General features: G+C 36.2%; 1 protein-coding gene across 3 annotated transcripts in view; it reads left to right on the top strand.

Annotated features, from left to right (window-relative positions):
- Positions 1 to 26,253, top strand: part of LOC149563977 (uncharacterized) — a 55,671-nt gene that overhangs the window by 10,806 nt on the left and 18,612 nt on the right. For all 3 annotated transcript variants that reach the window (XM_089827081.1, XM_089827082.1, XM_089827083.1), the window contains exons 5-7: positions 18,644 to 18,741; positions 18,890 to 18,952; positions 19,147 to 19,235. In XM_089827081.1, coding sequence (XP_089683207.1) covers positions 18,644 to 18,741; positions 18,890 to 18,952; positions 19,147 to 19,235 — 250 coding nt within the window. The remainder of the gene's footprint in view (positions 1 to 18,643; positions 18,742 to 18,889; positions 18,953 to 19,146; positions 19,236 to 26,253) is intronic.

Here is a 26,253-nt window from a genome sequence, read left to right as displayed (position 1 = left end):
ATATAGTTAGTGATGGATCGACATGGTCAAGTGTTTGGTGATATACCCTCGGTGTACCTCCTGATAGAGGAATTGAGCATGGGCTAGAGATGGAGGATGGAGCTAAGCCATTAATCACAACTCCATATCGTCATCCTAGAGCATACAAGGATGAGATTGAGAAGACCATTCATGAGTTGTTAGACATGGGGTTTATTCACCCTAGCTCTAGTCCTTTTTCTTCTTTTGTGGTACTGTTTAAGAAGGATTGGACTTTGCGGATGTGTATAGATTATAGGGTCTTGAACAAGAAGACAAAAAAAAATAGATATCTCATTCCATACGTTGATGAGTTGTTGGATGAGCTTCATGGAGCTATCTACTTCTCTAAGATTGATCTTCGTTCAGGCTATCATTAGATATGTGTGCGGGATGAGGACGTACATAAGACTGCATTCTGTTGTCACTATGGGCATTATGAGTTCTTCGTGATGCCTTTTGGTCTCACAAATGCATCGGCCACTTTCCAGTTTTGTATGAACCATATCTTCAACAAGTAGTTGAGGAAATTGGTTGTAGTGTTTTTCGATGATATCTTGATTTATAGTTGTACCTGGGAGGATCATCTCAGACACCTTGAGGAGGTACTTAGCATCATGGAGAGTCAGTCTCTATTTGCTAAGCTGTCCAAATGTGAGTTTGGACTCAGTGAGATCTTATATTTGGGCCATGTGATTAGTACTGATGGAGTGAAGGTGCATGAGGAGAAAATCCAGGCAGTTCAGGATTGGCCCTATCCCAAGAACATTACCGAGTTACATGGATTCCTTGGTTTATGTGCATATTATTAGAGGTTTGTTAGGGGATTCTCTCAGTTAGCAGCACCCTTGACAAATCTCACAAAGAAGGGAGCCGTCAGATGGACAGAGCAGGCACAAGGAGTCTTTGACAAACTCAAGTAGGTTATGAGCACATGTCCGGTTTTAGCACTCCCTAATTTATTACAGCTTTTTGTACTTGAGTGTGATGCTTTAGGTGAGGGCATCAGGGCCATTTTGATGCAGAACAAACATCCCATTGCCTACGAGAGTAGGAAGCTGCGTGATAATAAGAGGTTGTATTCTACTTATGATAAGGAAATGTTGCCTATTATGCATGCATTAGTCAAATTCAGACATTATCTTTTTGGCAACAAATTTGTGGTAAGAACTGACTACAATAGTCTGAAATATTTCCTTGATAAAAAGAGCTCAATGATCGTCAACAAAAGAGGGTAAGCAAAATTCAAGCTTACGATTTTGACATAGAATTTATTAAGTGGAAGAAGAATATTGTTGCTGATGCACTTTTTAGGAAACCATCACTTGCTGCCCTATGCTCATTGAGTGAGATTTCAGCAGATTGGAAGGCTCAACTTTTAGTTGAGTATTCCAAAAATCAGTATGCTTGTGAGATCATGAATGGATTGGTACAAGATAATAAATACAAGGTGGTTGATGATGTCATCTACTACAAAAACAGAGTCTACCTTGTTCTTGAACCATAGTTAAAGGGACAGATTTTGCATGCCCTCCATGACACTCCTACAACAGGGCACCCCGGTTATGGTAAGACATATAGAGCAGTACATGAGAGATTCTCTTGGAAGGGTCTCAAGGATGATGTCTTATGCTATGTTCGTGAATGCATGACTTGCCAACAGAACAAGACAGATCATACTTTCCCAACTGGTTTGCTGCAACCCTTGCCTATATCGAAATCGAAGTGGACGAATCTCTATGGACTTCATTACAGGTCTTCTTGAAGTGCGGGGGAAGGATTGTATTTTTGTTGTGGTGGACAGGTTGACTAAATATGCCCACTTCTTGTCGATTGCAATTGATTTCACAACATCCCAGTTAGCTGAGCTATTCTTAAGGGAGGTGTTCAGATTCCATGGTCTCCTTAAGACCATAGTGAGTGACAGGGACAGTAGATTCTTGAGTTCTTTTTGCTAGGAACTTTTTAGGCTTGCGGGCACAGAGTTGACACCTAGTACCGGCTACCACCCTCAGACGGATGGGTAGATAGAGATAGTTAAAAAGTTGGTTGAGGGCTATCTGCGTAACTATGTGTCGGGGCAACATAAGGCATGGGTGCGTTGGTTGTATTTGGGCAAGTATTGTTATAATACTACGGACCACATGTTCATTGATATGTCTCCTTTTAGAGTTCTTTATGGCTACGATGCATTATCTTTTGTTGATTTGGCTTTGAGTGACAACAGAGTTCCTTTGGCATAGGATTGGTTACAAAACCATGATATCATGAGTTCTCTCAAGGAGAATTTACAGTATGCATAGAATCAGCAGAAGATGTACACTGATTGGCATAGGACTGAGAGGGTATTTGAGGTGGTTGACATGGTTTTCTTACGCTTACAACCCTGCCAACAGAGCACCCTTAAAGGAGGGGGGGCTGAGAAGCTCAAACCTTGTTTTACGAACCTTACAGAGTTCTTAGGCGAGTTGGAGAGGTTGCTCATGAGGTTGAGTTACCACCTAATAGTAGGATTCATAATGTGTTCCACGTATGATGCCTGAAGAAGGCACTGGGACAACATATTATAGCATCACCCGATTTACCTCCCTTGGATGAGGAAGGTAAGTTCACTTTGGTTCTTGAGGAGATTCTTGAGGTGAGGGAACGATGGCTGAGAAGCAGGATGAGTTGGGAGTATTTGGGGTATGCTAGAGAGGTCTACCCATAGAGGATACCGCTTGGGAGGGTGAATCCATTTTCCAACACCCAGCATTTCAGTTGCTTGTGGGCAAGTATCTTCGAGAAGGGAGGATTGTCATGTCCCCTCTTTAGTTTGACTAGCAAAGTTATGTGAGTTATCCTATCATGGGGGTCTCGTAGGCTAGCAAATGGATAGAGACTTATACAGGATATTTAGTGACCGGGCTTGACTTTACAGGTAGTTGGGAACCAGTTGGGTGCAGTTCCTTGATTTTAGGGGGTATCCCTACATTTTAGGAGGATGTGACAGTTTCCAGACGTGAGGTTCCACAGGACCATTCCATGGTTTTAGTTTCAGAATGATAGGGTGTGTTCTAGTTTCTAGGAGCATCCCTAGATTATAGGGAATGGATTGCCAGTTGACCGATCTCGTTTAGTATCAATCACAGACAGGTGACATGGTTAGTTTCACGTTTATTTGGTTGGTTTGGGCTTTAAGAGGTAAAATGGGGAATATTTTAATATATTTAAATATTTCCTAAGTTAGTATTTAAATAATTTATAATAAGGTTATTTATATAGCCATTTTGGAGTAATAAGGGGAATATGGCTTCGTTTGGTCAGATGTGCTCTTGTGTTATAGCTCATTGGAAAGGTCTTAAATTATTATAAACTATATTCACTATCTGGAGACTTTTTGGCGCTTTGAGTTATGACATTTTAATAAAGTATTGTTTTTCCTATAGCATGGACAACTTTATTTGGGAAAATGTTATTTTATTATAAAGTGCAAAGTGTAATTCTCATTTAGGGTTTGATTTGCACTTGGGAGCAGTAATAAGGAGATCTAGACCTAATTGTTGATTATCTTTTGACATTTTGAAGCTTGTGAGATTGGAAATTGCTCTAGTGGAGCGATTGAGAGGCTTGGGACAAAAACCCTAAGTTTGGAGTGTTGGGACGCAAACCTCAACAAGGATTTGGTGATTCATTATTGGAGTTGGAAAGTACTATTCTCTGTGGCAAGGATCGACATTCTTCATAGCACCATTTATCGGAAGGAAACATCACATTTTTCTAGTCAGCCAGCCTGTTTCAGCTTGGGCATTTCTTCTAGAGGCAGCTCAGGCTTGTATTGTGGTTGCCATTCCTTATTAGTAGACATGATTTGCAGTTTGGAGATCATACAGGGTTTTGTGACAGCAAACTCTCCATCTTTTGTGATTGTAAAATCCTTCTACAGCTGGCGTCAAGTTCATTATAGACAGCAGCAAATCCATTTGATATATTTATTTCTTGGACTGCAAAAATCTGAATATTATGCCTGGTACGATTTGAATCATTTCCAGATTGTTAAGTGTCTTCAATATATGAATGCTGCTCATCATTCTTAGTTTGAAGTTATTTGTTCTTTGTCATTTACTTGCATATGTCTTGAAAAACACCTAAAAACTTGAAAACGAGAAAAAACCAAAAAGAAATCAGAATTCTATAAAGTCTATTCAGAGGTACAAAATTCTGGTCAAAGTCTCGAATTTTGAAACAAACATCAATTTCCATGGTGATCGGGATTGGGGATCTTTCATATATTTACTTTCCATTACTATCTTGTGGAATTGGGCAAAGGTTGCAAGGGGTTACTTGACTTTGTAATTGCCCTCCTTGTCCTAGACCATAATGGTCCTTCTAGGATGACATATTTATGAGCCCTCTTTACCACACCTTCGCTTACACCTTAGGCCCTCTTCCTCGCAAGGTAGGTTTCAGACATTACGCTTATCTATTTCTATAATAGAAGCATACACTTGAGCATTAATCTCACAAACAATATGGATATATGTATTTTTATATATAATTGATAAATAGAATTGTTTATACCAAGATGTGTATTACAATTCCTCCATGTTAACTATTGATGGACTAATTTGCTATCAAATGCTTATGCTATGTAATGCCCCCTTTTTGAGTTGGTCATGTTTGATACTTATTTAGCCAATCATAATGTATATCTTAAGAATATGGGCATAATAATAAATTTTCAATTTTTCAATGATATTATTATTTGGATTTTCAGATGGAGGATATAGATACCATCCAAGTTGCCTAGATACCATGGACTCCCTCAAAGTTTATAGGTCTAAGTCTGCGTCTTGAAAGTTTATGGATCACTGACCCCTATGCTCTATTGGGATATTAGCTTGGATTTATACAAGCCCCTCCTTGGTAATACTATACTCCTCTTCCCATAAGTCAGATATTGATAATATTGGAAAACACTTTTGGGTTTAAGAAGGAGGCTTCAAATGCAATCAAGTTGCTTTGACACCAATCCTCAATAGGTGTGCCCTCAAAGTTTAAAAATCTAAGCTCTTAAACCTTTCTTGTGACTTTTCCCACAAGGCGCTTAAGGTCGCTAATTCCCATCCTATTTTGGGAACATCTGGTTGGTTGGAATCAAGCCTCTCCTTCATTGCAACTTAGACTCCCCTCTTAATTAAAATTGATAGTAATAATATTGAAAATTTGATAATTCTTTTGTCTATCATAATAATATTGAAAGGTTATCTTTAATGATATTAATAGTTTATCCTATCCTCACTAACACAAGTATTTAGTTCATATTTAACTGCAACATTGAATATTCTTTAACATACATCGTTAACCTATATGCCTGCTGACGTCAAGGAATGGGTGATGCCACTTGTGCAGTTGCTGTGAGTCCTTTACCAATACATTTTCCTCCTTCCTTTTTAAATTGTCTTTCGCCCTCATTTATTTAAGTTCCATGCTCCCTTTAATGCTCTTCTTAGTTAGTGGTGGGTACACCTTATCCACGTGACATCCAACCCGACCAAGGAGTCTTTTTTCACAGTCCATAATAATTGGGTCCCTTAATTTCCTTCTATTCCCTTCCTCCATTCCATCAGGTTTTGATCGGCATATATACCGCCCATCCTTTGTATAAGGGTGCAACACTTGAGGTGGCCACTCTTTATTATTAATTTTGATTGATTTGACTGATGTGCATAGTTATAACACTTTTGTTAGGGGGGTTTATTAATTTCATTAGTTATTATTGACTTTATCAATTTGTTTAGGATTAGCAACTTACTTTTTTTGAAAAATTGCTACCTAGGGGATATTTGAACATTAATGTTTATTAGTATACCTAGGGGGTATACTATGTTTATTAGTTACTCTATTTACATATATTCTTTTTTAATGATTTATCTAACAAATTTATATATTAAATGTTTATTACAAAATGTTATATCAAAATTTAATATTAATTTTCATTATTAGAGGGGGTATTACATGCTATGCTTGGAAGTCTGATCTTCTGCTGCATTTATGATACTTTCTGCGAAAGTATTTGGATCATTTGCTGATATTTGAAGATATGCTTTGAATTGATTAATTGCTTTTTTAATGATTGATGCTGATTATCGGGTGGCTATATTAAGATTTGTTTTGTGCTTTGATGCTGATGCTGATATCTCCTTAAGATATGATAGCAGCAATTGGAATATATGGTAATAAGTTCAAAGCATATATTTAAATTAGACCTTTATCTATATTATATTGGGATGATCTTATTATCCTTGAGTATTATCTCTTATTTATATTTTCAACATGTGCTATGAGAGCTATTTGCCTTGATCTTTTCCTCCAAGAATGTACTTGTAGGAGAAAGGGAGATTGATTTCATATTCAGTGAGAGTATGAGACTTCTTCAAAGGCAACTTTGAATGAGGAGCTTAGATGATTGATATTTAGAGGGAGTGGTCTTCATTGCTAAAGTGGTTGGCATTGTTGTAGTTTAAAAGAGACACAACTTGGTTCATTCCTTCAGCCTCCCCGTCATCATGCTAGAGTATTGGAATATAGGAGATTTAACAAATTGGACATTCTGGCCTTACCTATAGAAAGGTGATTGAGTTCCAAGAAGATCTGTAGTAGACACTGTGAATTGGAATGATTGAAATCTCAAGAAATGCATAATAATTGCTTATATACTAGCCTATATGCATACATTAGAGATACTACAAGATCATCCTAAAGATTCTAAGCATTATAAAGTGTGGCTACTTTGTGTTGAAGTTGAACATTACCAAAAGATATGAGCTTCTCGTAAGACTCCGAGCTGAAAGCTTGGCCTGATTGTTTGTGCAACGTCCTTCCATAGTACAAATAGACTAAGGTTCTAAGATCTATTAAACAGAAAGATTTTTTCCACAATTGATGCAAAATTGTTCAATAATATAAGAGTGAGAATTTTACATTGTAGGTGGGAATAATAACCAATGTTCTATTCCCACATGAACCATCTTTAGAAGGGAGATGTAAGGGAATGCACATCATTAGAGAATAAAATTTGAATCATTCTTTTCTGATTCATATGGGCCTTCATTGGAGCAACTTGTATTAAGGATGTTGATGTGCAGAGAAATATTCTTCCAGGAAAAGAAGAATAAAGACAAGACAAGGGGCTTCTTAATCAAGAGGGAGTAGACTGCGATGTAATTTTCTTTCTACAATCAAGATTGGTCGTTCAGATGATTTTATGACAGTAGTTAAAGAGTGAGTAACTAGAGGATCTACTTAAGTTGACATAGCAGGATCTTGGACATTTTGTTTTAGAGGGAGTCCAATAAACAACCTTGGACGTAAAAGTCAATAGATTGAGATTTGCTAAATGCGGAAGAAGTTCAAGGTGAAATTCCTTGTAATGCATTCTTCTTTGTAAGAGAGAAGTTTGAGGTCAAAGCCTTTGTTCCACCCTCTAGGAGCAGCTATGGTGGATCCACCCTTTGACATGGTTTGTGGTGGATATCATTTGAGTTACTATTTTCCATATGAGGATAATGTCATGAAAGGTGACGATTTGATGTGTTTGTGAGGTTGCTATTGTAAGGTGACGATCTTAACAATGGATTGATCTATTATCATGATGGACTACATGAGTTGTTGTCTTAGAATGCGCTGAAGATCATGACAACGGACATATCATGATAGACTACATTAAGTTATTATCCCGGAATGTGCCAGAGATCATACTTGTCATGATTGGAAACATGAAGTTGCCGTCCTTGAGATCATGATTGTTATCTGATAGACTACATTCAGTTGCTGTCTCATAGTGTATCGGAGATCAGATAACTCATATCCTTCTAGAATATGACATATTCTCTTGGTAGGCATCATGGACATGATGCCAATGCACATACCAAGAGAATATAAGTATGATGAATATCATATGGTTGATATTCTTTGTTGAATCATACTTCGGATGATATCGAAAGATAACATCTATTTTAATTGATATATGTTAATATCCTTAAATATGTTTTTTAAAAATCTCATATTGAGATGGATTCTCTATATGTTTGAGAGCATAATGTGTTCTATAACAATCCTCCCTAGCTAAGAGGGAGTGTTAATTTTGTAGCTTCAGTCGGATTGAATTGATCTAAAGTTAATCCCCTATGGTTATTGGTTAAACACTATTGTATTTGATTAATCATCAATTATATATGTATTGTTGTTGTTAATAATGTCTAATGGAAACTAACTTATAATAACCAATATTGATTAACATAGAGACATGTCTCTTCTACTCCTTTATATATGCATTCGGATCTGCACTTGGAAAATGCATAAAACATAGATTTTGCCAATACATTTGCTTTGATCCTAAAAACCTAACACTACCATCTCATAGAATCTCCTAGTGGTTGTGCTGAGGGAGATCAAAATGCCACAATCACGTAACCTTAAATAAAGTATGTGTCTATGAAAAATGTTAAAGGTTTTTGAAGGTCAATAAAACAAAAGAAGATTTTGAAAGGCAGCTAGCAAGCCCCTCCTCAGTAATAGCTTGAGAGTATGAAGATGTAATCAATAGTTTGGAACATAGCAGCATGTTCATGGAACAATACGACTTGTGAATATTTCATCTTGGACTGGTTGGCAATGCAATGTAAATCTGATTGCCAAGTTTATTTTTAGAAGGCACAAACTCATCGCCATGATACAAATGACTTCCTATTTGTTATCTTTCCTACTATCAACAAATTGTGCATTTACTTGTTGGATTATTCTATTTTATATCAAGTGAGATCCTTGTGCAAAGAAATCTTGTCTAGGAGGGAAAATGACCTCTTTTTAGTTTTCTACCTCTCATTTGCAACTCAATATCACAAATTTGAATATGAGAAGTACAACTTGAACTCAAAGACCTCATCAAGGGTTATGTCCTTGAGGTTCAAGGCTTTTATTCACAAAACATGGTTTGCATGTTAGGGATTTGAGGACTTTGGAAGCACTGGATTGTGCAAGTCAAGTTCTATGGCTTGGTATGCCCTTTGATCTGAACCCTGTTAGTGAAATTTTGCACACGTGTAAAATTTAAGTACGGAGACAGAGAAAGTGCATGAATGCCATTCATTTCACACAAGAATGTCTTTGTATTATTCATCTTGATAGATACAATTGATTTTTTGCAAAAACTAAAATGAAATGAAATGTTGAAAGTAAATTTCTTTCATACAATTGGCTGTGAGAGTAGCCTCCAAATCTATTAATATCTATCTCTATTCTATGAAAGTAGATAACAAGAAATGAAAAGAACATAGAATGAGAGAGGGTCTGCCTGCAATTACTAGTTGTGTTGCATTGTTCCAATCTCGCTTGCCTCTTACCCCAAACTGCATTTCCTCGAAGTCTCTGAGTTCTGCATACAAAGAAAAGATGTGTTAGATCCAATGGATCTAAGCAATGAAGGAAACACCTTACCTCATACATTAACATCTATGCTACCATCATATCATGCACTTGCATAAAATAGAAACATATACCAGCAAAGAGGCAATCATCATTACATCAAGTTTTTTATTGCTAACATGTTTGCTTCCTGTGCAACATCTTATCTCTAATAAGTACGCAGATATAACCGTAGACTCTCACAAGGGTTATTGAGCCCGGGGTACCCACTAGAGGTAGGATTAATGGAGCTAATCAGAATAAGTATTAGGAGTATCAAAGGGACCTATTTATGTATGAAACCTTTTGGTTCTACAATACAGTGAACACTACAAATGACTGCATGTCAGTAAAAGTACAAACAACAGGCAGATTTCAACATTCTTAAAGGGGAATGACTATTTGTGCAAAGAACAGAATCTATACATTCAATGAAACAAAAGCATGACAACGACTTTCAGTAAAATGCATCAAATATGAAATATAGAGAGATGTGACAGTACGAATTGCCTTTATTACAAAATAAGCTAGAGGGTAATGTATGAAAGCTACAGCAGTTAGACAAACATTTAAATGATAATATTCAGAAGTTCAAGTTCTATATGTGCTACAGAGACATCCTGGTATTTCAAATAACAATCTGCACAATCAAAACAAAGTATTCCCAACCAGAAAATGTATTCACATGGGGCACACATACAATGAACATTCATATGAGTGGCAAAAGTATGGGACAATCATGAATCAATTCTTATGCATCAGAGTCATAGAAGCTTCATACTATAGTAGGAAATGTAGCATAATATAGAAAGCTGAAAGGGGAGAATTAGAGTCAGTATTGCAGTTAAAATATTTGATGCCATACATCATAAGGTTTTTTTTTTAAACAAAGAACCAGTTGCAATCTAATACCAAGAATATGCATTCAAAAACCAATTGCTAATACAAGTAGTCCCAATTGAGTTCAGAAAGGAATGAGTGGTTTGTCCACAAAACATCAATGTATGCTGCTGTAGCTGCAAATACAGAACCATGGAAGGAGTAATAGCCGTGAAATACTGAAGAAGGTATGTTGCAGCGAGAGAAAATAAAAAGTGCAGTAAATAAACCCCAGAATGTTACCATAATCATGGCTAACTATTAACTACTGAACTGGAGAAAGTTTATGGGAGAAGCTCAAAATAGTGTGACTGGAAAAGAAAGAATGCTCATCTACAACGAAATAATGATGCAGGAAACCTATTTATTCAAAGCCCTTGAATGTTTAAAAGCCGATTTGAAAAATCTTGTATATTTGGTGCAAAACCGAAGTTATTCTTACCTTTAATAAGCAATGGCATATGTTTCTAGTAAGCAATCTGTTGATGTCAGTTTTGTACCACTACATAACATATAGCAATTAAACACTTGATATGGAATATCAAGTATTCCTCTCTTGAAAAGAAAAACTCCAATGTTCCTTATACTTGTGGATACTAACTCAGTTATATCGATGTGATTTGCTGGTAATCACGTAGGCGGCCTTACATTGTTCATTCAAAGATGACTTGGATTTTTGTTGGGATGGTGATGGTGATGACAATGTTGGTTTGGTATGAGTTCCAAATGATGTGGATGGTGATGGCGATGGGGAGTGAGTGTGCTCTGATACTTATACCTTCTTAACTTTCTTCTTCAAAACCTCGACTACTCTACTACTTGCTATTCTATTCCTACTCCTATGAATGGGAAGATTAGCAAATGGATGGGGATCAAACCTAATGAAAGCTAACCAATGGCTTCACCTTCATAGATGCAATGATTCAAGGGAAAAGGACTAGTTTACCACGTGGGGCTCCCTAACCAGCGGCTAAGATGCTAGTGGCCTAGTTGTAGATCCCTATCAAACATTCACTAACATCATCATACAATTAGCCATCTACTTCTACTCTAACAACATGAAATGAAATCCTACTTTAATTTGAGAGATGAGAAGAACCATGCAATACACCAAAATGATCATGTATATCCACCATGCAAGCCACAACAATGAATAGAGAACAAATTTTGATAGTATTTTGGCAACAATTCTCCAACATAACTCCCCTACAAATGAGAGCAAAATGGCCTTATATAGAGGCCAAAATTTACAACCAACGACCAAGATTAAGAGGCAAAATCAAGGGCCGAGATCAAACCTTACAAACCCTAATTAGTGTTACCATCATTTGACCAATTACACGAGGGCGCCAACTTTGTGGGCCAATAAGAAAATTACAATAATTTGTCAGCCAATGAGAACATAGGACACTTGGCATGATTTGATTGCATCCACAGGAAATTGCCACCTCATCAAACTTATCTTATAAATTTATATAACCTTTGAGATAAGGTGAAGCCTTGGATGCTTGAGCTTGTCCATAGAAATTTTCTCATCACCACTCGAACTTGCTTGTACTTGATGTCTTGACCCTGAAAGGATGAGGCCTTCAAGCACTTGGGGTAATCTTGCCTTGGCCTCAATGGCCTCCCTGTATATGAACTTCTTTGCAACTTGAGAGCCTTGCTCTTGGCCACTACCTTGAAATCAAACTTAACCTCCCCCATTATCCTTGCCTTCCTTAACCTTCCTGGTCTTCCAACCATCCCATTCGAATCCAACCAAGCTAGCTTGCATGAATAGCCAAGCCTTGCCTAGCCTCAAATATTTTCAAATCTCTTCTACTAATCTGCTCTTTCTTGAAATTGCGGGGCTTCTTGAATCCCAATCTCCAATCAAATTCGTCCTTCATCCGATTTCATTCTTCACCAAAACTCACACTTCAACCTTTGCCGGCTTGCAATCAAATAGAAGAGCTAGGACCCCATGTGGAATTGCTTCTAGTTTTGCACTGTCCTAAGTTGTAATTCTAGATTTTCACTTATAATTCTAGCCCAATCAAATTTGCCCTTTCCATTTACAATTTCATCAATAGAGTAATACATCCATTTCTCGAATTGCATACCTTGTGAGATGCTCATGACTTAGTTGAGCAGCACAATGAGGTCGCCATGCTTTGATTTGAAGTCTGATTGGATGAACCTTGATGCCCTGGTGACTCCCTTCTTGCCTTCATTTACCCAATTTTGTTTTAGGAGAGTGAAGTAGGCATCTTTATTATCCTTGTGGAACTTGGCAGCCTGATCCATCATTTGTCTCTCAACTTTATCATGTTTACCGTACCGATATTGGTATCGGTAGTTCGCCTCATTTTTGAGAAGAAGGTGGTTTTGGGCATCATATCCTCTTTGTCTTTCTTAATATTTGTTTCCTTAGGGTTCTTGCTTGCACTAACATCTGCCACTCCAAACACTTATTTCTGCCTCTTCGTTCTAAGTGATATGGACTACCCTTATCGATCTCCAACCTTCTTTCTATCGATGGATTCTAGCTTATTTCTGCCTCGCCAAGTCCTATCACTACACTTATCAATCTCCAATTTTCAACCTAGGGGTGGGACTACCACTTATTTCTGCCCTTTTGTTACCTTAGGATGGATTACACTTATATCTCCCAACTTCATTCTTAGGGTGGTCTAGCTTATTTTTGCCTCGCCAAATGTCCTATCATGGATTCTACACTTATCTCTCCAATCTTCAATCTATAGATGAGATGATGAAGTGGTGGATGATGAATGCAAGAAGAACCAAGAGAAACAAAACTAGACAAGAACAAGGAGCGAAATCCACTTAAGAACCACCATTCAGCTCTAGAATGAATTGAATTCACCTTTACCAATAGCCGGGTCTTTTTTGAAGTTCGAATCAGACCTAAGAATTTCAAGCCCTTTGCAAATAATGATGCCCTAGCTGGAAAAATCAGAATTCTGTCCTCTTGAGATTGCCCATGCATGTGCCAAAAAATCTGACTTCAATCACATATTTCTTTTAACAAACAATACTATCTAGATTTGATGCAAAATCGCAATTCCTCAAGAATATCAGACCTTCACAAATTTGGGTCCACAAATTTCGGCTAAGGCAAAAATTGCAACTCTCTATGGAAGAAAAAAATCAGACCTAGGAAGAAATCGCCAAAAAAGTGCAGATCTGCCCTAAAAACATATCGCCAAACATGGAAAATTCTGCCCTAGAAACAATTTGCTAAGGCCTTGAAATCTGATCTAAGCACATCAATCTGCCTTAAAAAATTGCTAAGTCTGATAATGCTCTCCCTTTGCAAAGAAAAACCGCCAAAAATGGAAGAATGCTCAAAACCGCCAAGGAAAGGAAGAGACCTGCTTGTGGAATGAGAAATGGAGGAAGGGGGAAAGCCTTCTTATACCCAACTCCACACATTCCTCATGCTGGCCGAGTTGCACCTATAGGAGAGAAAAAATTTGATTAGTGCACAATTCTGGCCCATATTTAAATGCCAAGGTAAAATTAATTTTGCCATAGTGAAATTTGCATTTTTAATTGCCAGTTAGGACCAAAATTGCAAAACAAAATTAAGAAAGCCTTGGAGGTGTTAAAAAATTTCATTTAATGATGTTTTAGGTAATTAAAATATCATTTAAAATTGGATTTGGCAAGCCAAAATCAATTTTTCAATTTCAATTTACCAATCTCTTTACATATTTTAAAAATCTTCAAGGCGATTTTAACCAATTTGGAGGAAGGGGGAAGCCTTCTTATACCCAACTCCACACATTCCTTATGTTGGCCGACTTGCACCTATAGGAGAGAAAAAATTTAATTAGTGCACAATTTTGGCCCATATTTAAATACCAAGGTATAAATTAATTTTGCCATAGTGAAATTTGCATTTTTAAATTGCCAGTTAGGACCAAAATTGCAAAACAAAATTAAGAAAGCCTTGGAGGTGTTAAAAAATTTCATTTAATGACATTTTAGGTAATTAAAATATCATTTAAAATCGGATTTGGCAAGCCAAAATCAAATTTTTAATTTCAATTTACCAATCTCTTTAAATATTTTAAAAATTTTCAAGGCGATTTTAACCAATTTAAAGCAAAATTTTGCAATTAAGTCCATTTTCGATTTTGCAATTTAAATTTTCCAAAAATAAATCATTTTTTCTAGCATCCAAAATCAATTTTCAATTTTAATTTCACTATTACAAAATCAAAATTTTCACCAAAAATAAATAAATTTCTAAAACAAATAAATCTAAAAAAATTAATTTCATTTTGAAAATGCTAAAGATTATATAACTACATCCAATTTTCAAAATAAAACCGTCTAAGTCCACAAAATTTGTAAAATTTATCCTGCCAAGTATAGTCCAAATTATCGAGAAAATGTTGCCTTTGAAATTTGTCTGGCCTAAGGATAAAAATACAAGCTCCGAAAAAATCAAGCTAAGACCAGGTGAAGAATAAATTTAACCTTCTCCCCTTTGACCTGAAGGCGTCCAAGGCGTAAAATTTTCTAAAATCGAAAATTTTTGGACAACTTCAAAAAAATTTGCGCAGGCAACTGAAAAAATTTGAAAGATCCGCGAAGATTGCCAAGGCTTGCCTGAAAAAGGGGGTCCCCAAAAATTTTGGGGCGATGATGTGAAAACTTCACAACACAATCATAGAAAGAAATCAAGCCACCTTTTGCTCTAGAAAAAGCCAAGTCACGACATCAGGAGGGTTTACTAAATCAGCAAATTGGACTCCAAAAATGGCGTCAAGATAATAGTTATGAAGACCCAGTCATGGCTACAGCAGCAAGATGACTGGCTTTCAAAAATACAGCAAAATCAGGAAAACAATCTCCAAAAAATGCTGAACAAATGCACAGCCAACTCCATGATTAACAACATAAAAAAGACCAAGTCTGAGCAGTAATAATTCACAGCACATATCTGGAGTCTAAAATGTAGCAAGATGAGATGCCAAGTGCAGTAAAACAATCCTGCAATCTCCATATTTTTTCCATGGTTGGCAGTGAAGGGTTTCGAGCTCCCAAATTTTCTCAAAATCTTGAATGATCGAATGACTTCAAATGAGTTAGGTTTTTCATTTTTAATGAATGCCTTTCTTATGTTTAATTTAAAATTTTCTTCCAAATCTGGCTTAATGAAGAATATGGCCGAGAATCATAAGTGATAAAAAAGGCTTTTCCCTTTATGTATTAATCCCTACTTATATAGTAGTGAGTAACTCATATAATAGTAATTTGAGTTATATCTTACTATATTAGTAGTTATTAGAATTCATACTATTATAATGATTTCTAACTCAAATCTTATTGAGTTGTTTATAGTTATATTAATATATCTATTATTGCATTTGACTAAAATTGTAATTGTTATTAATTAACTGGTAATCTTATAAATCAATTAATTAATAACAAATTTAAATGACAATAATAGAGTCATAAATTTGATTATAGGAGTAGTTTAGTATGGTCACCAAGTGGTGATAAATTCATAGATTGGAAATTTGATGTGTTGGTGATGTTTCCATGTTTGTGAGCTTTTCTTGGAAATCTATTTGTTCAGTTGTGTTGTCATCATCAACATATGATAGAGTGTGAGTTAGGAGGACATTTAGCATCTTTCTGGAGTCAGGAGAGTTCTATTTTGGACTGTTTCCTTCCAAATTTGAGTTGATAACTCCTATTTTACAGGTATTGGTGGGAGGTCAGATGAGGATATATACTTCTCATTTGAATGAGAAAGGGTTCAGTTTTTTGGGAGAGCCTTTGCTTTCTGGCAGAGCATTTTGTTTGTTTTCCAGGACTGTATCAGACATGAGTATGTAATTTCAGGATCCTTGGAGTAATATTACAGCATTTTGATTATATCTTGTGAGTTCTTTGTATGCATCATAGTGATTGATATTAAGTGTTTATTGTATTTCATCCTTTGAAATCTTTAGCATTTTTATGTCTCATTCTGCATCTTGGAATTACAGTGAGCTTTATTTGTAGGTCATAACTTGTGTAAAGTTATTTGTAATTCATTTTCTTGTGATGTTTTCCTGCAAAGCCTAATTATGAAATACTTATACAAGTAGGGTATTCATCAAGATCGTACTTTCTTGGGATGGCTGTGTATGCTCTAAATGTGTTAAGGAAATTATGTCTTCAGTTAGTATTATCAGTGTATCACCTTCATTTTCTGCATTTCATTTAGTTTTCCATTAAAGTTCATTCTTCTTCCCTTTTCCATCAAGTTTTGCAGTTTTCATTAGGATAGGTGATATATAAAGTTGACATCATATAGGAACCGGCCTAGAAACCAGAGGTCTCACTTCAATTGCATGTCCCACGTAGAAGTGATTCCCATGTTATAACAGAATTACTGAACTCATTCAGTTCAGTATCGGGTGCAAATTCTGGTACTTAACAAACCCATCAAGGGCTTACTCTGCTCGCACAGATTTGTTAAACCATGGTTGATTAATATCTGTGCAGCCTGCCCTGCAATACCTTTGATGATTGAACTTATTGCAAGTATAAAAAATACAAAAATATGCTTTGCTTCAAACCTATGCAACCAATGCCCCTATATGCACATCAAAAACCAACCTCGTGAAAGTTAGTTATGGTGTATGTGAATTGTGCCCCATGCCTTCATGATGGAATTCTGACCTGCATGAACCTAGACTTTGCAATCCCACCCTGCACAAACCTGCATGCTGTACGCCTCTATGATTCTGCTCTTGTTGACAACCAAGTGGTCTGTTTTTGTGTGGATCTCCTGCTGCAATAATCCATTATTGTGCTACCTCTGTACTCTTCTATAACAAATTCTACATGATTTTGAGAGAAACCACATGAATTTGAACAACCCACCTAACAAATCTCTGAAAACATGATTAGCATCCATTAACCATCAATGCATTTTATTGTCTTTTCTCTAAACAAGCACAACTTAATTATTTAAGTACAATTATCATGTCAAGATATTCAGTTGATATTTGTGTAGTTTACCAAGATAACAAACACAGCATTGCGTTGATTTTTCCAAATTAACATGTGGCTCCCCAATCAACTTCTCTCAGAAGGAAGCAAAATAATATAATAACATGGATACACGACATCAATAAACTAGCAGTGGGGTGTACATACAAGATTTAATATCAAAATAATCATATTTTAAATTCTAAAAAAGTTCCTGATGCTGACTAATTGTATTCTTTTACAAAAACTGGCTCAACAAAAACTTGGCTGTCCAATGACTTGCCATGCCAATAATGTAGAAAAGAACCTGGGATAAACACTCCTATTTCTTTTTGGGCTTTAAAAGCATTATTTCTTGCCTTGAAAAAATTATGAAATCATATTATCCCCACCAAACTCATTTGATACATTTTATAAATATATGTTGTTTTGAAAATATTGGGTATTTAATCTAAGTGTGTTTTTAAGTTGCCATGTTTTTGCCAATTCATAATTTTCTGGTTTGCCGAGTACTCTGTGTTAGAGTCTATGAACCATTCTTATTATTGTTGAGAATTTCCATTAAGAAACTGAATGGAATCACCTTGTATCTCAGATAGAAATTCATAAATCCTGCCTGCAAAATGAATTTCATTAAAAATAATAATTTTCTAGAATCCCCTCTTCATATAACAGAACTGCAGCAGGAGGCAATACTGTAATATCCATCTTACATAATTGTGATACATAAAAATAAAGTCTATACATTGCACAAAGAAATTCCATATAAATCAATGCAAGTTATGGCAAGTGGGTGGCTTACCAGCATCCGAGAGAGCTTAAATACTGCAGGAAAACCCACCACCTCCCCTCCAAGGCCTCGCCAGCTCCAAGTTTGTCATTATGTTCCCTGTTGTTTTCTTCTGATTATTAAATTTCCCTTGAAGGGTATCTATCTTAGATGCCATGATTGAGGACTATCTATTCTTTTCAATTCACATGACTTTATTCTGACTTTGCCCATTGAGGTACACCGCACCCAAAGTTTTCTGTGGTAGTTTACCCAATTCAGCATTTAACATGCTTTAAATTTGAGCATGTAATATGCTCTTGGAAATTTGATCATGGGTTTTTAGTATTTAGTATTTACTACATGAGCTCCAATGGTTTACCAGTCAAGCCCATTCTCTTTGACAATTTTTATTTTCTCTGTAAGTGGGTGAAGAATACTTGGCATCTAGTTTACAATGCATGCACAAACATTAGATGAAACAAATAACTCTTGAATTATTCATGAGAATTCTGTTTGGTGTTTTTTTAGCAAGCGAAGACGACTACAGATCAAGAAAAGCTCATCTGATAACAATCCTTTGACTCAACCTAGTTCCCCAGTAAACAGTGGGTCGTCAGACCATACTGGTAGGTACCTTTTCTTTGTTCCCGTAGAACATGAGTACTCTTATAGTTAAAGAAATTTGGTTATTTAGAGAAATTCTATGCCATTTATTTGATTTGTTACTGGATACAGCAGAGTCCTATATGATACTTTGCTTTTGTGATTTTTCAGGAGGAATGGATGATGATTACAAAGAACTACTAGCAGCTGTTGAGGATGTGAATAATTCAAGAAGTATGATTTGAAGTTTAAGAGACATTCTAGTTTGATGATTAACACTAAATCAAACATTGAGTAAAATAGTAATACAGCCCTATAAGAGATTCATTATTGTGCTGCACATAAGTTCATCATGGTTAAGCGGTTGTAATACTAGATTGTTTGTTTATTTAATTTTTAATTTTTAACTTTTGGATTGGGTGCTTTAGGTCTAGCATGCTCAAAGCCATTTTGGAAGGAAATGGAGCCTTACTTCAGGATTGTTACACAAGATGATCTTGATTACCTGAAGCAGCAAGTAAAGTAACTTCATATATCGGAGTTGGTTCTATATAGTATACACTGTGTTCTAGATCATGTGTTAGATGATATACATTTTCGAATTTCATCGTTTTTCACTCAATTACTTTCAATCTACAGAAATTTTACCATAATAGATGCTTTGTTTGATCTTTATCTGCTGCTCTTGGGATTTATTGAATTCTTTTTTCTGATTCCTTCAGCTCTTTGCTTTGTCTTTTTAAAAGACTATTTAGATTTTTAGTCTTTTTGACAGGCTTAATATTTATTTCCTGTGAAGATTCATATCAACATGGTTCTTTTGTATGGATATAGAATGAGTGTCTTATGCATATTTTTCCTAATGCAAACCTTATTTTAAACTCTGCTTTAACTTCTTTCTGCTTTGTAAAACATTTGGACCAAATTTGTTGTTGGTTTTGGCTAGCTTTTGGTATTATATTTGGAGAACATGTCTTTATACTTGTTTTTGAATTGTGTTATATTTGCCTATATAATTTTTGTGTAACATACAGCCCTAAATTTGTTTTGTGTGTTTCTTGTTTTGATTTTGAAAATGTTTAGCACATTTAATAAAAAAGGTTTTTGCAAGAAGATAATCACTACTGTGACCAATATTATTTCATTCAAATAAAGAGCTAAAAGCATTTTTCAACACTGACTCATTTCATTGTTATTTAATGCATACATCAAATTCCATAGCCAAAATCATTAAAAATCTGACATCAGTTCACTTTATAAACTTTCTTTTTTTCTAGGCACCAGCTTTTCTCTTTCTCCAACAACCTCAATGAAGTTCAAGACAAGATGAATGAGTACAAAAGATTCCAAACCCAGTCTGATACAGGCCACTGTCATTAGAGGAAGGTCACTAGTGTTCATGCTAGACACTTGCCTCCAAAAATGGCCACCAGCGTACTTATTGGACACTAAGATCCAGAAAGTGTCAGTAGTGCGCCTATCATACACTAGCGCTCAGAAAGGGTCACTTAGACTATCATGCATGTCAGACACAAGTATACTTGGAGGGTCCCTACTCTCTGATAGTTCCAGAAATCCATGAATGTGCTTAGAACTTCTTCTGGTTGATTTTCCCAGCACTTTCTAGTCTTCTGTAACTGAACACTCAATCAAATTCACTTTTTCCTAACCTTATTATACTTTTTTTCCAATTTCATGTTCAATCTCAACTTGTGTTAAATCTACATAGTTTAATTCCAAAATTGCTATTTTAATCTGACTTGTAATGAAAAGTCAGTGCAATTAGATTAACTGCTAACGTACTTAACTAATTAAAGTAAACACCCAAATCACACCAAAATCTCTGATTCTATGCTAGGTGTGTTTATTTCAATCCACACCTGCATATTCATTTGTACATGACACCTTCACAATCAACAATTACATGCTTGGTGATTTTCTGGTGATTTTCACTGTAAGTTGGAATTTTGCGATTTACTAAATTGGTGTTTCAGTAGTCTTGTTTTTCCACTATAATCGGTGCTAAATTAATTTTGTTTTTCAGAATTGTGCATCTACATTTGTGGAAGACTTCACTTGGCTAAGGAAAATTGACTGTTAAAAAATTAGCCGTTGAATTTCTACAGAAAAACAGAAGACTCATTCAGGTCCAATAGCTAAATCTTCAGAGGACTTATGTAATCTAGAGAAATGCTTTTGGAACACAATCTCCACTGAAAGATTCATCAAACAGATTTATTTCTTGCCGATTGTTTTGGCTCTTCAATGATTATTTCAGTCTTAGAGAGATTATACAAGACAGTGCACTGCAACATTATGTAGATTTATCCACACGATACTGATTCGCATGTCACTTATCTACATTTTTAGTTTTAGATGTAAGATGCAGGAAAATCTTAATGATTGAATGAGCGAAGGATTTTAATGAAGTCCACGAGGCCAAACAGTCAAGGGACCAGAAAATCACAGCCTTAAGCTAACTCCAAATCCCTTTACATGTCTGACCTCCTCCTACAAATCTTGACAATTGAAGTAGCAGTTTGGTTGATCTTATCCTCCCCAAATAAACTGTGTGTTCTGTCTGCTGCCTTTGAACCGATTTCATACTGAGCCCAGATGTCATCATACACTATGCACTCTATGACAAAGTGCCATTCAGTCTCAAATCCACCCATCTTGCATAACTTGTAAATCCTTTCTTTCCTCTCCTCTGTGGGGCTATTCCATCTATCCATCTTGCATCTGAGGTGATGAGAGCCCGTTCTCAATTGAGCCGCTAACGATCTGGTTTTCCCTTTAATAGACGCCCCTAGGCAAGCCTTATCACCATGTTCCTTGGCTGGGTTGAACACTGTGATGTAGTGACCTTTTTTTCGACCCATGTTATTAGTCCACATGGCAATTTGAATTTTTTTTATGACAAAACTTTTTTATTTCCACATTGGTAGTTGTAGCATTTAATTTTTCCATAGCCAATTTAAAACTATATTTCAATATATATCAATATTCATAACAAAATGAGGAGTGACAGTTATAACAACTCTTTCATATGAAAGAGAAATTAACGAACTAATTCGGTTATTGCATTTCACATTCAAGAGAACAATAAGAGTTTCTTACCAGACAACCATGAGCTGACTCAGATTTACGTATTTAGTCTTATGCTTAAATCACTTCCATTTCTGACTTTCTTTTGTTCTTGCAAGGATGTTTTCTCCTAAGGGTGCATCCTAGGAGATCCCGAGATCATATACAAATCAGGTTCAGATTGAGCATTCTTCTTTTAATGCTATAGTTATGGCATCCCGACTGATCTCATCTTAGAGGCATATTGCCAACACCTCTGTATGAGTCAGGCTGATTTATTTGTGCATAAGTATATCAGTACCAGTTTGTGGAGCATTTCATGCACAAATTATTTCAATGGAAAATAATTTCAAATTATTTATTGTGATCATAAAGACAGCTTACGATTTTTCATGACAGTAATATAAAAAACATTCTATATGCACGACATTGAAAATGATGTTCAGTGATTGACTAACAATTCCATCATCCAAACAATCCCATGGCAACGTAGTCATTGTTTGCATGACAATATTAACAATGAGCAAAGTACACAAATGACAATATAGAAAGACCATTGTTTGCCTAACACCGACAGAAATTGAGCAATGTAGATAAATGGCAATGTACCAATGAAACAATGTTTGCATAACCTATGATTGAGTCTTGTGCTGCCTAGAGTGGTCTTGCAACCATGGGCCGGGACGTGGGCGAATGCCAACTGGAATGCTGAAATAAATTCGACCAAGAGCCAATGTATTCCTTCCTGGCTCAATACAATGTAGAGCATTTCCAAATGATTTCAAAAGTAAAGTGCAGATTCGATTGGTTGCCGTGGGAAGGAATTATATTTCAGAGTATAACGAAGCTTGGACAAAATGATAAAAGATACTCGCATGTCTTAGCGAGAGCGTAAATATGCAGTCCAAAAATGCTCTTCTCCCGGTTACAAAAAAGAAGACCGAGGTAGTAGTGCAAGCCAGCTATCGGATCCAAGAAAATTAAATTCCAACCAAAAATAAAAAGAGCAACTCCATTGATGAATTTTAAAAGATTAATGAGCTGATAAAAGATGGCAATCGCTCAAATTATAAGGAGCCAATATTTGAAGCTATATGTAAAAATCATCCTTCCTCATGTTTAATAACATTTTGGCATCATGCTATCGTGCCACCTCTATTTGTAAGTACATATATATATATATATAGAGGTGCATAAATTTAATCACGTAATTCTTTTGTATCATTATATTGATTTATGCACTTATATATATACATTTAGGTGCAAGTATAGATGCTCGGATAACATGGTGCTAGTAAACGGATATATAATTAGGAGACTACATAACGATCTTTGATAGAAAGGTAATAATTTTTATATTATTAAATGCTTAATGTTTCCTTGATTAATGTTATGAACTAATTGGGGAGCTCATGGTTGTCCAAGGTATACACTTGCTTGCCTAGTCATTAAATCTTTAACCAAGATAGTTAGAATCCATACCTGATGGACTCTTGATGCCCCATTCCTTAGTTCCCGTTTAGCAATATTTCTCCCCTTCGTTTTCTCCTACATCCAAGAAGAATTTTCTAGGATAATAACATACTCTTCAATCAAGATAACTATAATCAAAAGTTATTGTTTGATCATCATAATGGCTAACCACCATTTCCGCTAAACAACTAACTTTTATAACTTCTTGTAAGAATAATAAATATTCATTTGTAGTAAAAATTGTAACAAGCAACTAACAAGTCATTTTCACACGAATCAAAATGAACAACCATAATTTCCATTTCACATGATCATAATATTCAATTGATTTAACTATCCAACTGACATTCACATGAAATATACATAACGGTTATATGATTATTTTAAACCGACAAAATTTGGGATGTAATAGTAGTGGTGCATTTTATCTCTTGGTTTGACAATGATTTTAACACAGTCATAAATTTAATCACGTAATTCTTTTGTATCATTACACACACACACACACACACACATATGATTATTTTAAACTGGCAAAATTTGGGATGTAACAGTAGTAGGGCATTTTGGTTCCTGATTTGACAATGATTTTAACTACTGGGAAGCTTGAAACAAAATGCACCTAAGGGCAGCTAACTCCTATAATGGATACACTTTGTTTTGAACCCGGTCCAACTATAAGGCTAAACTCCTTCTACGCTTCAGGCTTTGCAAAACCTAGGCGGGTAGACCTTAGATTCCTTTATGTCACTAGTTCAAAAACCATAAATCTGAATCTATGTTAAGCAGATAAAACCCCAATTTCTTCTATGCTTATGCAATGACGAAGGCATATAATAGCTACTAACATGACTAGTGAGATTGACAAGCTAAGTGTGGGTATCCTTTTCAGCTCTACAACATGAAAGGGAAAATGATTTTGATTATGAATTTGATTTTCAGTATAACTCATATATGAAACAACAAGAAACTTGTAGGTCCTATGACTAATCAATGCCCTATCCATTGGGTATTCCACAAATTACAACATACATCAAGATATTTGTGATCTATCTTTTCACTCTGTGAATCAAACATCAATGTTGTAATGTCTTGCCCAAAGATCCTTGGAACAAGGATGAAATACAAGCTAAGATATATATTATTTGAACAAGTATGAGTGCACAAGACAACATCATACACGGATCACATAGATCACAACGTAAGACTTAACCACCATCCCAGCAACCAAAAAATCTCCAAATGCCACTACCTGAACTGACACACACTTGACCGGAACTAAAATCCAAAATGACAACCAAACAAAGAATATAAAATCTATCAAAGCATGGTAATTTTAGTCAACCCAAAGGGTACTAGAAACACCAAAAATTGATCCTTGAAAACTAGTGGAGGTGCCCCCTAGTTTCCACGCGAGGACCATAGATTGATAGGTTCTCGCACGAAGATGTGCAACATGCCCCGTGAGGAAGTGCCTTCCGCGCGAGGATGTGCACCATGCGGCGTGAGAAAGTGCTTGGCCAAGTAGCCAAAGCACCCAACAATGGTGTTGGGTTTTGCGCGAGAAAGTGCCAAGCCATGTGAAGAAACTCAACACACCATGTGAGATCTTGCATCCTCGCGCGAGGATGCATGATTTCGCATGAAATCCCAATACAACACGCCAAAACCAAAAAGGGTAAAAAGCTAAGGGATGAATTTCCTCCACACTGGGGAGTACTGGATCCACAGTTCGAGGCGTAAACACTTGAGTACTATATTGAAAGACAAAGATAACGTTTGACCATCTAACAAGCAAAAAGGGAAAGTACAGAAGGTAACATCGCAGTGTACTTGAAACAACATCACAATAACTAAAAACATCGCAATATGCAGAACAACCAAACGAATTACGCGGTTCCTCCCAATCATAATAGCATCATAAGACCATCATGGGCCCTAGTCATCCCCTGTGCGTAACATCACAAGCTACCGATCAGATCGTCAGTACTATCATAAAAGGGATGTCACTACTAAAACATGCTACAACATAAGCACAAGGAAATCTAACATGCTAGAAGTAAAGCATAAGATATCCTACAAATACGAGTGACATCAACTATCATATGCTAATCATCATAATAAGGAAATGTGATAGTAACTAACATCATCTAACATGATAAACAAGCATTCTAATGAAAGCATAAATCACAAGAAAACATACTCTGGAACCCAAAGTATCAAGTGAAAACATCTAGCAATGGTCGCGCTAGGACAATAGACCGTCTCTGTACACCGGTCCCTAGTAATGGTATAGGTAGCTACGCTTTCCAACCACGTGGAACCCACAGGTCCACTCTCGTCGTGCTGATGGAGATAATGATCCAACCACAAACACACAAAAGCATAATGTCCATGGCTAACACACACGCTAGACATTATGATGACTGAAACCAAGACATAGACAATGCATAAACTACAGGTCCTAGTCAGACAATCAATGGGATACTAAGTAGGGGCTGACATCATGGAGAGTCACTTGGCATCGACAAGCCCAAGCTTGGATTGTGCGAATTCAACTCCCTCAACAGAAAGGCTGTCGCACATACATTGTATTATCTTAAGTTTTATTACCACCCAGTATTTTCTTTAGTTATCACTTGATTAAAACTTCTGCGCGCCAACCCTCGGGAAATAGGCACCGGGTTGCGGAAAAGAAGCCCCCTCCATATGCTACCCTACCCTACCCATGCTCATCCAACGATGAGTGCTCGTAGGCATGCAAATTCCCAACCCAACCCCAATGATCATAACTTTCAGAAGTACCACGGAAGATTGGGCCTCACAAGTCACTCGACAAATGTAAGTGCAAGTACTCGTGTGTGGCGCACCATCACGGCGATCATAACACAAGGACTGGATGAGAACACAATGCAGAAAATCATGCAATCGAAAATAGAATTGGGAGGACGGATGTGACACGCATCCCATTGCAA

Source organism: Cupressus sempervirens, chromosome 4 (assembly GCF_028749045.1).
Source record: "Cupressus sempervirens isolate cs-2001-9-10 chromosome 4, ASM2874904v1, whole genome shotgun sequence".
Taxonomy (NCBI): domain Eukaryota; kingdom Viridiplantae; phylum Streptophyta; class Pinopsida; order Cupressales; family Cupressaceae; genus Cupressus; species Cupressus sempervirens.
The sequence above is the reverse complement of the archived record's forward strand: the minus strand, read 5'-3'. Positions and strand labels throughout refer to the sequence as shown.